At 39.5% G+C, this 15,053-nt stretch overlaps 1 protein-coding gene across 1 annotated transcript; it reads left to right on the forward strand.

The window, feature by feature from the left end:
- The first annotated feature begins 10,984 nt into the window (after positions 1-10,984).
- LOC128381365 (uncharacterized) lies at positions 10,985-12,183 on the forward strand. Its single transcript, XM_053341371.1, has 2 exons — positions 10,985-11,495; positions 11,696-12,183. Exons 1-2 carry the CDS (start codon positions 11,019-11,021, stop codon positions 12,047-12,049), a joined length of 831 nt encoding a protein of 276 aa, XP_053197346.1. The 5' UTR covers positions 10,985-11,018; the 3' UTR covers positions 12,050-12,183.
- The last annotated feature ends 2,870 nt before the right edge of the window (positions 12,184-15,053 follow it).

Below are 15,053 nucleotides of genomic sequence, written 5' to 3' on the forward strand. Positions count from 1 at the left end.
CCTGTTTGAATGTTATTTTATTTTCAGTCTTTATTGAATTGCAGCGCTAAATCGCTGGAGTGCTCCTTCAATTATTGTATTTCACAGTAGATCAAGTCGTCTCTCCTCCAAGTATATAAGATTATTGTCACTGGCAGACACAAGTAGAGGGTTTGAAACTATGTTGGCCTAAAAAGAGAAAAAGAGACAATAGAGGAAAAGCTGAGAGAATGGTAAGATAGTGAATCTTAAAATTCAAGATGGACAAAACCTTTTTTTTCTGCTACTGATTATATTGAAAGTGAGGAAGAACTTTTGGGAACTTTTTAGTGCTTTCATTGCTTAATCCTGTCATTTATAAGTAAAGAAGTATAGCTTGTGGATACTTCATTGAGTGTCACTGACTGTAAGCAGACCTCAGTGTAAAGCAGCGCCAGCATGACAGCTTCTGAATTTTATTGTTTGTTTTTTCAGATAAAATGAGCCCTAAAGCCTACATCCCAGATATACTGTTTCAGAACACAAGCAGAGAAGTGAACTCTCCACTCTGTAATTAGCTGCTCCATTGTCAGTCATACAGCTAAACAACATATTTCCATTTGTTTATTTCTATTTGTACGATATTTAAAATAGTCATAAATCACATCACAGATTTCACTTAGGAGGGGTGTGTGCGGTTTGGCCGGCGGTTCCAATTCATTTCACAAGTGTAAATAAAAATCAGTGTGCAGAGATTTGAACTTGCTGAGTAATCCAAAAAAAAAAAAAATTAGTAGCCTTTAGCTTTTTGTCATTTTTATGAGTGGAACTGCATTGGCAAGCTGGAACTTTGCGGGTACACGGACATGTTGGCTGCTAAAGCGCATTGCGTTCATAAGCTCTTGGGAAAATAACAGAATACGAAGCCAACAATAACCAAACATGGTTGTTGTGTGAGGAGGATCATGTGAATTTGACAGCAAAATAAAATCTCATATGTCAGAGTCGCTGAGACAAGCTGCACGAAACTTACCACAATACAATGCAATGACAAGTAAGTCAACAGTAAGTATAAATGTTCTTTTTAATGGGCTAAAATGTACTTTAAATTGATGTGCTAGAGTACTGTGGATTTGCAACACAGGTCTCTAAAGTTTCATTCCACTCAAATTTTACAGTTAAAATGAACAAAGTGCGTTTAGTCACTGGCGCTGTTTGTGCTTAAGTAAAAGATTGCATGGGACTGTTAAGCATTACGCCTAGGACGCACTGCCTACCTCTACCTGAGTAGCGTGTGCGTGAGTTTGACTTTGACAATCACCATCAATAACAGAATGTTTCATTTCATTATAAATGTAATTTTGTATATAGTTTAGACAGAAAAAGGTTAAGAAGCATGTGCTCTATTGTGAAAAATCAATTATATGAGGTGAAACCAGCTTTCTTTCTGACAGGCGTGGCGGAGTTCGCTTGGGGCTACCTCTGTGTCGGCCTCATACGCTCCTCACACAGGATGTTTTGTTGTGTGTTTTTTTTTTTTATTGATTACTTCGATTCGGCCAGTTAAACCCCCGCTGTCACCGCTCCAAGTGAAGAAAATCCCTCCAGACACACCAAACGAGCCAAACACACTCAAATAAACCTCCAAATTAACTGTCAGGAGGGAAACTGACAACAAATAAGGAAAATAACAACACTGAGTCTCCATCTGGAAGCAGGTAAAACAACAGGCAGGAGTCCTGGTTTCAACTAATAGCACAGAAAAGAGCAGCAGGCAAGAAAAGAGGCTCTGTGTGTTAATATTAGGTGAAAGTTCAAAAGCAAGTTGTGTCTGTGTGCAAATAACATTATGAATTATCTACAATAAGATAAATGAACAGTAACAAACTAATCAATATTTCCTTTTGTGAATCTTTAACATTTGCAGCATAGCTCAGAATGTACAGTACAGTACTTTCCATGATCCATGATCAGGTTTATAACACAAGTGTTTATTGTATTTTGACTTTTTTTTTACTACAAGTACCACAAGTGCACACAGTTTGTTAGATCAGGACACATTAACAGGTGAAATGCCCTTTGCTGTAGTTTCATGAAGATAAATGAGATTCCAGAGAAGTTTGGGAGTTGTGGGAAAACCATTATCTGTCAAGTACTGGAGGGTCTGAGGGGAGAGGAAAACCAGGGGGCACACACACACACACACACACACACACACACACACACACACACACACACACACACACACACACACACACACACACACACACACACACACACACACACACACACACACCACCACCACCGTCACAATACACATCATATGCACTCAGATACAGTGACATTACAAGAGTTACCCAGGCTAATAAAAGACTGAATAAAGTGAAATGGGTTTCATTCAAAAAGCACACTCATTCATGTGTGCTTGCATTACACACGTACAAATTCACTATGGACACACATATATGCACACGCGCACACACACACATACATACACACATACGCTATGGGACTCTCGTTGCTCATATCCAAAAACACTAACCACACTGTTTACCCACCTACGCTCAAATGTAGCTTGTTACCACGACAACCCCAGCAGCCATAACTCTCTATATTGACTGAGACGATCATTCATCTTTTCAACTCTGTCCCAACGGAACAGTAATGATATGTTAGTATTCCAACCTCCTCGTACCACAGCGTTGGTGGACTATCAACCACCAAATGAAAATATGAGGCAAGACTATATTGGAGAATGTAGAAAGAGAGAGAGAGGTTTGTGATCAGAAGGTTGATGGTTTGAATCCCGGGAACAGCGGGGAAAGTCTGACTGGGGATAGGGTCATTCAAAATGACACAATCACATTGTGACAGAGTGGAAACTGGATGGTGAGTATGGAGCAATGCGCGCTTCAAGTGTGTGATGAGATAAGCGTTCTCCTGATCAATAAAACTTTAATAATGTAAAATATGTCTTTAGAGGAGACATCATTTTTGACAGATTAAAGAATAGGTTTGCATGTTTTTCAAGTCTGTCTAAAAACAGTAGGAATGTTATGCTGTAATCATTCCTCCTGTTTATACTGACCATTAAGAAATCCCTTTATAATGTGCTTTCAGTGTAAGTGAGTGGTGGCAAAATCCACAAGCCTTTGTCTGAGCAATAAAGTATTTCAAGTTTATTTGAAGCAAAAATGAGGCTTCAGCAATTAATGAGCCAAATCTAGTAGATATCTCCCAAATTTACAGTCTTTTTAGCGCCAAGCTCTTTGTGATACTGTCTCACTGCTGCAGCTGGACCGGAAAACTGTCTGTTGGGACACAAAGAGGGAATTTTTTACTAAACTGCCTGCAACAGTGGAAGATATCCGCTTTTTTTTTGCTTAGTCAGGCAGCTGAAACCTCACATTACCTCACTTGGAAATCATTGTTTTTCTTAATGGGGATTGTGGATTTTGCTCCCCATCACTTAAGTCTTAAGCACATTAGGAGAGGATCCTCTGATGATCAGTATGAATAGGAAAAATTATTACATAAAGCAAAACCTCCTTCAGTGTCCATTTGCACGCCTGGTGTGAGTTCCAATAATCTGCATACAACTATATTGTAGTGTGTAAGGAAGTAATCACCTTTACAGCATATATAAAGTGAAACTGCTACAGCTAATATCAAATATTGTGAGCCAGCCACTTTCGATGTGAACATATGAGTTACAGTGTGTGTTTATCTGTCTGGAGGAGTTGGAAAAATATGTCACCACTATCCAATTAGCATTATCTTAGCTTTACAACACTAGCAAACTAGCAACTAGTTAATAGACACAACAATGTTCAAAGTTGAGTTGAAATACTCAGAAGCTTGTGGATTGAGGCTGGACATTGGTTTCTGCTCTTCTCATATCGATGTTATGTTCTAGTGCACGTTATGTTTGTGTCTATATATTTAAAAAATATAGCTTTATTGAACAAATTAGATGGTGATTAGCATTTCAGCTGGATGGTGATTGGATTTTGGTGCTGGTCCTTTACTGCATACTGAGTAAAGTGCGCCAACCTACTAAAAAGTTAATATTTTAAAGCTTTGACAGACAGATTATGAAACAGTGTGTTGCTAAAAAGGAGCGTAACTTCAAGTTAACTTTTAAAACAAAAAGTGTTTTTTTGTCATGCATTTTAAAATCCTTGAAAATACTGATTACCAGGCCACAGTTATTTCCATCTTGAGAATATCAACATAAAATAAAATAAGTGAAATGTCATAACTTGAACCCTAAAACATGCCATTTGAGTCTCTGAATTCCACCAATAAACACCACAATAGTAGTAAAAAAATGGCTTAAATTCAATGTCTATGTGATATTGGGACCAGTTCAAAAATAATATAAATACTTGGACACAGTTTCATCTAACCAAGCCTGTATTTTTTAAAGCTCCTAGTCCAATCCTCAACTCGTAATGCACACAGAGCCTTGGCAATGCTAACATTCACATCAACATTCGTCATCATGCAGTTCCATCAATAGTTCCCCCTCTATCCTGCACGAGTGCTGCACATACACTGACTTGAATCAGTACCTTCAAAAAAAAAAATCCAGAAAGGAGTTATCCTTCACTTCATAACTAATGTCTGGAGCACAAATCCAATTTCGTTTTGACCCCAAAAAGCTCGCTAACCCTGCCAGTAAGGAATCCGTCAAGTCACTCTGGCAAACCTTTATTCCAGCGCTTCACTTCACCGCTCAAAGCTTGCAACTCAAAACAAACCGTTCATAGCATATTGAACATACTCGAGGCCGCATTCGCCATTCTCTCGCGTCGCCCGATCAACCGCAGTGGCCTGTTTGTTTTGCTTGCATGCTAAGCAAAGACTAAGATAAATATACAGCATTGGGAAAGCTACGTGTGATGGGTTATTAATGCAGCATTTTACGATGGACAAATATGTCTTGTTGCGGGGTGGGGGTGTCAGGGGGTTGGGGTGGGTTGTGTAATAAGCACATTTCCATCTAACCATAATGGCTTTGGGCTTGAGGGAGAGGAGAGGAGAGAGAGAGAAGGTGAAGGGCAGGCGATGTGAGTAAATTAAAACCTCTGTCTCAGTTCCAGCTCTTGGAGGTGAAGTAAAAATGTTACATGTTTATTTATGACCAAAGCATATATACACACAGTGATGGAGATGCATTTGATTAGCCATGCTAGTATGGTAAAGACATTGACTTTTTTTCTGTTCATTCGTTATCCTCCCCTTTATTCTTTTCTCTTTGGCTTTACCAAACACACAAAAGCATAAAAAGAGTGAGTGAGTCAAATCCTCAGCTCAAAGTACGTGTGATAGCATTACGATACCATTGGTGGGCCTATGAGGGCCTGTAATCTCAATGTCCCAATGACTTCATAGGCTAAGAACTCGCTGGTTTTGCAGCTCATGCAGTCTTTACACAGTCTATATAAACACGGACATGATAAGCTGGGGGACCCTACAAGTATGAGTTTATAGACTCAGGCGGACAGTCAGGTCTAGTGAGGTGGAGTCTGAAAAGAGGTATTTTAGAACACTTAAAAGACACAAAGGGGCGACAATGTGTTTTGGAGAATTGGGGGTTGAAGGATTCCTGTACTGTTATGCCTGCTTGCTGCCATGACAACATCCATATGCAACAGGCTCAACTGGCACGGACCGAGATGTAAGACGACCACTGGCTTCCGATTTGTGCCCCCCCCCCCAAGCACTATCAGTGACTCTTCCCGATTTGTGGACTAATGCTTTCAAGGCAGCAGAAGCAACCAGATGTCTGTACACAGACATAAACAGTATGTTGGAAAGAACTAGTTCGTAAGATCCACAACCACATCTGAAGGTGAAAGGTTTCCAAAAAGGTTCTGAAAGGCCAGAATCAAAGAGGTAGATGATATTGTCCTTTCCTCATCCTGGCCCCACCACGCTGCCCCCCAGATGTCTCTTCATAGATTCATAGATTTTCTGTGTCTTTGTATTCTCAATTGAATGAATCACAGAAGAGATAACGACACCTGGAGTACTACGGCTTGAATCTGAAGCATGGTGCATCCAATATGGACCTTGAAGTGCAGTACCACCAGTGGCCACTTTTCAACAAGTCATGGTTTCAATCGCTGAATTTGGTCATTTTGTTAATGATTGCACTGTTATAATAATAAGATAAGTTTATATAAGACTTATAGCTGTTTTGACGTCTGTGGGCATTGACTGACAACTGTGATTCATAGTTTCCTCAGTATACACCCCACACTCCTTATTAGGAAGGTCTCAGCTCAAAATGCAAGGTAGTGCCAGCCATAAGCAGCAAATTTGCTCCAATAGAAACCAATGGGCGATGTCACACACTCGCTACATACATCTTTATGAACAACACACACTTTCAGAGAGTCTCTTTCCCAAAGGCTTTCATGGTGTTGCACTACATTGTTTGAGGTGGTCATGACTGTCAGATTGTCAGTTTTGGAAAGGTCTTGGTGTTGGGTTTCAAATGCTGTTAGATAATCTGACAAGCACCTCATTTGAAGCACACTAATACCCTTAAAGTAATAGTGCGACATTTTGGGGAATATACTTTTTCACTTTCATGCTGAGAGTTGGATGAGAAGATTGATACCTCTCTTGTATCTGTATATTCAATAAAGAGCTACAGCCAGCAGCCTGGACCTAAAACAGAGGGAACAGTCAGGGGAAAACAGTCAGGTCTAGTCAAGAAATAGCCTTGACACACCTCATTAACTAAGCTAAGCTATTAAATAGACAACTTTTCCTTTAACAGTGACTATTGTGCACAGCAACACTGTAGCAATTCTGCTGCATGGTAGACAACTGTGACGCACATACTGTATTGCAGACATGTAGTTTTATTATCTGTCTGGTGTCATGTAACAACATTGGCTGTTGTATCAGCTTAGATAGCACTGTGCATGGCCAGATGAAAAGCTGTCCAACCTTGGCCAATGTCCTTGACAACCATCTGTAAGGAGTCCACTACCACAAACTGATAACTGCTCTTCGCATAATATACTGTAGTCTGACTTTTTCATTTCAACATTTTTTCTGAAAAGCTGGGATATGATATTAGGCTTTTGTATTCATATTCAAAGCTTCTTTTTTTCCCCCCTTCTGCCTCTTGACGTCAAACCCGACAGCAGCAAAACACACTGCCTTACTGTGGCAGCCTTACAGAACTTAATAACACACGTCAAGAGTCCCCTACCCTTAACCAGTTGTGTAACACCGGGGGATCACACTGTGCTTCTATTTTTGCACTGCTTTGGCTGCAGTCAGTCTATTACACAATAAAACCCACGCTTATTTTCATTTTGCTAAACTTTCACCTCTACATATACTGCCAGACGACATTTCCTGAACACGGTGTATGTTGTCCTGTTTCTACCTCTCGAATACTGTCGATCCAGCATTTTGAGGTGTGAAACCTCTAAGCTGAAGTCACATGTGGTTGAATAAGTTGTCACATGAATGTAAGTTATAGTATTTCAAACGTGTTATGTAAGACAATATGATCTTTTAAAAAGGAGAAAAAATAGATTTATGGTGCCGAGTGGTGCCATTTTACATTTCTATTAGTTCTTTTGCTTGATTACTAACGGCAGGTCCTATCTTACATAACACAACATGTTTTAAATTATGCCTGACTTTAGTCTGACTTGTATTATGACAAAGCATAAAAACAGGGTAAAATATTGATAAAAGTAGAGGGAAAGATCATGTGAATCTGTGCTATGCCATTATCTACAGTATATCCCAAAATGCTACAGAGACATTAGGGCCAGTAGTTAATTACAAAACAGCTGCACAGATCAGGAAGCAAGAAAGAAAGTTACAACATAACTCTTAAGGAAGAACTAAATAGTTACACACATGCCCCTAGGGTAGGTGTAAATCATAAAATGTCAGAACTCACTAATGGTAAAACAGCATTTTTTTCTGCCAAACACCTTTTTTTCCATTAATTGCATTTTACAACACCAGTATTTGTTGACATTTCAATATCAATCTCACTCACTACAATGTGCTACAATACCAAATGGCTCGTGCCAGCTTACACATAGCTTGTGCAACTCAAGTCCAGTTCAATGGATCATGCAGTTTGAGATGAACAGCAGATGTCTCACCCGGCCAGCGTCTGCAGCAGGGGCCGGCTGCTCCGACAGCGTGGGCAAAACTTTCCAAATAGCCGTTATTTGGATAAACTGACCACATATTGGTAATCTAAATTGTTACTTTCCTGCCTGAAAAAATATTAAAAGTTAATATGACATATTAACAGTCCTACAGCGAAAATTTCAACAGCTTTCAGCATGGCTGCCACCATTACTGCCAGTTGCTCTAGGCAGCACTACTTCTTCCTCTCATGTGGGCAGACTGGACACTTCAGTGACTCACTATCAGCCCTGAGGTATAAAGTGGTATGATGAAACAGGACAGACTGGGGCTAGCTGGTTAGCATGCTACCTTAAGTAGATATTTTTGCATCACAGCACATAGATATCTTTGACATAACATCAAAACTGTTATTTATTCACATTCTGTTGATAATTTTAGTTCATTTAGAATGTTTAATCAAAAATGTTGGCCAAATCATACACATTGTACCTTCAAATTCCCTGAACAAGGTACCAAACTACATAAACCACTAACAAAGATAAGGTGTAGCTTTTCATTCTAACAGATGCAACAAATAGGGATTCAAATAGGGTGGAAGGGATTCACAGTTGGTACATTCCCACACAGTCCACAAACAGATGAGCTCTTATCAGGCACACCAATGCTGCTTTAGTATATTGGCTTGAGGTTGGACTAGCCACTAGTAGCATAATAATCTATAGGAAAGACTGACGGTGGTCGAGCACCATTGTGTTGCAAAGTGGAGGTCTCGGCTTTGAAAAAAGCGGGAATTTAGGACGCAGGGAGGGTTTAATTCATGACATCATTAAGTTTTATTATGTGAAATGAAGAACCAGTGGATATGATCTTGATCTATACTGGGGACCAAGTGATAAAACTTTTTTTTTTATTGAGGTGAATGTATTCATATTGGCAGCCAACATTTGATATGTGTTGGCAACAAAAGAGCTTTTATTGGAGTTTACACACAATGCATGGAGTTCATGAGAGGTCACAAAATGTCTAGTTCCCTTCTTTCAACACAAAAGCTAAAGTACCTTTAAGTAGACTGAGGTGCTTTTTGACCACTGGAAAACACTGGAACAAAGATGCAAATGCTTGCTGTATGCTTCTGTTTTAATGACCTGGATGAAAGGGCTCATTGAGCAGCATTTTTACATTGTTTTCTATAATTTCTCTGCCTATTCAACCTGCAGTAGTCAGGAAGTGAGCACTTCAAAGACAAGAAATAAAAGGAGGAGCATTTGCAGAGCTTTCCAGGATGCTCGCTGGGTGAGAGGTTTTTCCTTTTCATCCCAGGAATAGAGGAGATAGCTGCTCTGTGCCAGGGGAAGCTTTGAGGGTCTTGCCAAGGCATACGGAGATCAGAGGGAGATGAGTCTCGGGGTCAGTAGAAAAAGAAAAGGAACCTCCATGGTGGGATATGACCTGAACCTCCCCGCTGACTCATGTTACCTCTTGCGAAATCAAGATGCCACTGTAGCAGATGGTTTTTGGTCAAAATAGACAGAGTGAAGAGTGAAAGACCAATTCTAACTTCTCTACCACTAAAGTCAATTTAAACATTTACAAAGTGACCAATGAATATACTATACCGTGGCCCACATGTATTTGAATGGATTATGTTGTTTTGTTTCCACATCTTCTTCAGATAGATGTAAAGTGCTGTAAAAGTTTTTCTTTTATATGATGGGAATTTAGGCTCTTCTGTTTTTTGACTCAGTATTCATCACCTTTGAACTTGTGTTCAGCTCAATGGCAGTTGGAACTGACATATCCTTTTGTTTAGAATAAGAAAACTTAATTCCAGTTTATAAATATAAATTATATATTGTATATTGATTATATCTCAAAATGAATTATGTCTACTCAAGGGGTGAAGTCACATTCTGCAGTTCCATACAGAGATTACTATACTTCATTTCTGTAATAATCAGTATGAATAGATGTATAGTATTTACCCCAGTATGCTTGGAGATACACCACTAAACGCAAACACATGTCCATTCCCCACCTTTGTGTTCCCATTGAACATTTAAATCATATTAAATTATGAGACAGAAGAAACAGATTACACATATCCCTAAGTGCACCAAACCTTTTTTCCAAATACTTAAGGGGAATTCCAGCAGTTTAACATTGCACTTAAAGTTAGTGAACTCACAAGAAACAGACTTCAGAGTGAATGGAAAGAAATGCATCTTTCATTAGATCTTCTGTGTCTCTTAAATGTCCGCTTCTTTCAAACCTCACACTTCCAGTTTGTAATGTAGGTTCCCTGTTAAAAATTGAAGTTTCAAAACCGAGCTGATTTAAACCTGATGGCATCATTAGGCTTATAGCTGCCCGTTTGTCATAATTAAACAGTTGTCAGTATGCATGATCTTCAGACATCATACATCAAGTTCTGTGTCCCATCAACCTATTTTTGACATTATGACCTCAAATATAACAGAATAACCCAGCTCAGGAGACAAAGCTGGAGACCACAGGAAGTCTATACCTATGTTTAAACCTTTAAATAACTCAAAACATTAAGTTTCACTGTATTTAGTTGTTAAATATTATAACCATATAGAAATATTGCCATCAAAGTCATAATGATACAGAAGAGAACACTTGTCAGAAATTGTGTTGGTGTGTTTTTCTGCCTCACAGACCTTGCGTTTTGACTTCTGTTAACCTTTTCAAAATATTTTCCTCAGTTGACCCGCCTGCCTTACTCTCCCGTCCAATTGTCAGTCATTACTGCTTATGCAACTGCTGGCAATATACAAAAAAACATAAAGTCAAATATTGAAGCTCTAAAGTCCATGCTGCATTTGTTCATGCACAGATTCTCTTGCTCTTAGTCTCCTTCCACATTTCCACAGCTCCTATATAGAGTCAGCAGGATGGGACAAAGCCAATCTCTAGAATTCGGACTTATCCCTTACCCTCCACATGCAGCCGTGTATATGGTTGAGCATCAGCCTGAGATTGTCATTGATAATTCTCTGGTGCAGTTTTCAGGGTTAGACTCCACCAACGTGCTGCAGGGCTACATGTCCTCTGTTGATGCCAATCAGCTGTCTGGCTATACAGAGAGGCTGGGCTCTGCATTGGGAGGTTTGGAATCGGTTCCCAATGCGGTAGGACTTGGGGCCCTGGTCATCTCCATGATACTGGAGCTCTTTGTGGGCAAGAAAGATGAGATGAGCACCAGAGACATCCTGCGCAGGGTATTTGCTGAAGAGAAAGCCTCAGAGATCCGAGACCTGATGGATGAATATATGAGACGTCTGGAGATCAACCTGAGGAATACGCAGCTTCAGTTGGAGGACACGAGAAGAATAGAGGCCATGCTGAGCCCCCAACTCACACGAGCAAAGGTATTCAACCACCTTTTATTGTTGAATTGCAACATTTCATCACTGCGTGGGAGTAAGCAGTTTATTTTGCTTCCTTTTAATGCTGCCTTCCAGCAAAAATAATTGTGGGGCGATGAATATCTGAATTGAACTGAACACTTGGTTAACATCAACCAGATGTAATATAAAGTAAGAATGTTATTCATATTGTTTCAATGCAGAACTCCATGCTGAAAGATGGTCACATGTCAACCAGAGCCCTCAGTCACTGGGTGAACGGAGCTGCCTTCCATACCCAGATGTTGATCCACCAGGCTCGTCTGGAAGCGGGTGATGGCGCCAGAGCCACCGCAGCTGTGGATCTGTACCAGAAAGATCTCAGCCTACTGACCGACAACTACAGGACCCATGTGCCTGACTTTTCCAGACAGGTGGAAACTGACGGGCAAGACATTTCTAATGTGAAATGTAACTTGGAGTTGGAAGGGCCAAAGCAATACTTTTTGAGTGTTAAGAGAGACATTCCAGCCCTAATAAGACAACATAACACTTTTAATGTCATGGTCAGTTCATGAAATACTCGTGCTGAAATCTTCCACCAGATGTTCAAACTGTGGCTTTTGTTGTTCTACTCAAAAAACCCTCACATTAAAGTTTTATTTTCTACGAAATAAATGAAATAAATCATTTTCTAGTGTTTATTGCCTGTGTTGTGATATGTTCAACATCTGTATCACTATAGTTAGTGTTCATACCTATGGGTGGGACAATAATCTTTGTGTTTGTTAACTTAGGTTCATAACCTTATAGAAACTTGTATAAGACATAATATGGAATTTATGACATACATTTTTTCTTATTTTTAGTATGTCAAATTCTTCAGGCGTATGATTAATATTAGTACTTTTCTTGTCAGTGCTATATGTGGTGATAAACACATTTGCTTTTCCTGTAGCTTCTTCACAACAAAAGTCACCAAATGTTTCATATTAATTGTTTTAAATACAAGGCAGAGGTAGTAGCATGTTCCATTTGCATTAGCAGTAGCTTAATACAGCTCTTGGCCTTTTCACACTGCACTTAACCCAGGGCTAAAATTGTACTTAGAACCTTTCTTAGCTCCAACCTAAGAAAGCTTTCACATTGGCATAGTCCTGACTTTAGTCTCGGGCTTGCTAACCCTGCTCCAGAGCCCTGAGTTTGCAGAGTTAACCCCTGAAAATCAACAAAACACAAAGCTAAACGTTACCAGTGTGAAGCGGCGCTAAAGTAAACAGTAGTAGTAGTGGTAGTCACACATCATTGTAGAATGTAAACATTAGTCACGTGTTACAACGGACATTTAACCCAGTGCTAGTAGATGTGCACTGTGAATCATATATCTGGCACAGTGTAAATAGAGGAAACAGTAAACACTAAGGCTGTTATCAAGGAGATAAGATTGGACTTGATAACATACTACATCATTTCCTGGTGAATATATGAATACAGTGTGTGTGTGTGTGTGTGTGTGTGTGTGTGTGTGTGTGTGTGTGATTTGATTAGGTTGTATTAGTATTTGTACAGACAAGCTCACATCATCCTTCTGGTCTCTTTGTGTTCATATACAGTAAGCTCTCCTTGTGCTGCCAGAATAGTGCACTCAGAGACCAGGCTGTACACACACTTAGTATATATTGTGTGTTTTTTAACAATGGGGACACTGGCAGAAGCCATGTCTAACAAGCATTATGACCAAAGCTAGGTTTGGGTGTTTTGAAATTTTGAGATTTTTCTTGTTAATTCAGGCATCTGGTTCCTGTGTTTGGTTTCACAGTTTCTGCAGACAAAAAAGGTCAGCATGACACAGATATAATATCATTTCAGGGCACATTAACACATATCTGAACATGAGATGAGCATCAGTCCAGATTGTGGTTTTCCCTCTGTTCATTTTGTTTTGCAGTGCTCTGCAAGCATGAGGAACTGCTGGCAGTCACCCACCTCTTTCTACCTAGAAACCCTAGAAACAGGCTCACATTACATTCTAGCTTTGCAGGTCTTCAAGAGCAGGTCAAAGATATTTTTTAGGCATCTTGTTGTGATTATTAACATTGCTTTGCCTTCATCTTGGTCAAATTAACAAATCTAGATGAGGAAAGTTTTAAGAGTTTAAATAAACTGTTGCTAACATGCTGAATACTCTCACACTTAGGTAGTTGATAGCATTAAACACAAGACATATTGTAGCGTAGGCCCTGGTGGTCGGTACCTTTCTGTGCTCTCATATTGTATGAGGGTTGTAATGTATTACGACCCAGTGTCAATGTGTGTGTGCTGTTATATCCAGGTCTACTTGGAAATGTATGCATGTGGATAAGCCCTATACCGAGCCCTCTACACACCCATATTCAACCCGAAACGATTGATACAAAAGTATTCATGAATACGCCTGACCAATCAGTGTTGGTGTGAGTCAGCGTTTCGGCTTTCTCGCTCGTCACCTGTGTTTGGGCAGCTGCAGAACAAGGACTGCCAATATCTGGATCTGACTTTTACTGTTTTATTTCCTCATTTTTTGGACTTCTTTAAATTATGTGTGTAACCCAAAATAACCATACACAACTTCACTTAACATTCCTGTGGATCATAAAGTCAGATCTAATTAAGTTATTACCGGACACGCTGCAGCAGGCCAGTTCCTAGTCAACCAGTTTTAAGTCAATTTTACACCACATACGTAAAATATACAATTCAGTAAATACTGTAATAATTTGTGTATTTATGCCAGCACAGTCAAGTGTTCATTGCGGCGATTTTACACATGGTAATATAACCACAGTATTGGAAGATATTATTAGAAATCTATTAGCACTCAGTTATTCATTTAAAATTACAATTGTTTATCTTAGGTTAGGCTATTTGATGTCATCTTGGATTTTGTCATTTAGTCAATGTGGTTGAGGTGAAAAGGAATCAGTATATTCACACATTTATCAGGGAAAAGCAAGCCAGACTTTGCTGAATCCTGTCACCTGCTACATCCTGACATCATCTTGACATCATTCATTTCAGCAGCTGCTGTGCTGCTCCACAGCTGACCCTCTCCTCTGTGCTCTGGGTGGGACAGTGCTGCTGAAATGTTTAGCAAACTCTGATTTGAATTGGCTTGTATCTTCAAATTGAAAGATACTTATTGAATAGTAATGGCTCACTACAAGCACAAATACAGTTAAACACTACTGGTGTGAATGCTTAGGATTACATGGATCTATAATCAATGTTTGATAGGAAGTGAAATTAAGTGTGTGAGAGGAATCATTAAAAAGTCTGGTTTCAATTCACCACCTCACCAAAATGTTCGTACCCGTCAGTCACAGTTTACATACAGGTGCGCACATTCTCCTGTCAGGTTTGTTTTTATAGATCACAACTTGCGAAAGTGGTGTACGCCTTTTTCAGGCTGCATTTCATGTGTATGCAATGGTTATAAATGAAACCACAGAGCAGGTGGGCCCAATTGCAAAGAGTGAACTTAACTGAGAGTCCAAACACAAACACAAAAAGTCCTGGCAGGATATGACACTATATGTTTGTGCT

This window comes from Scomber japonicus, chromosome 20 (assembly GCF_027409825.1).
Source record: "Scomber japonicus isolate fScoJap1 chromosome 20, fScoJap1.pri, whole genome shotgun sequence".
Lineage (NCBI taxonomy): Eukaryota > Metazoa > Chordata > Actinopteri > Scombriformes > Scombridae > Scomber > Scomber japonicus.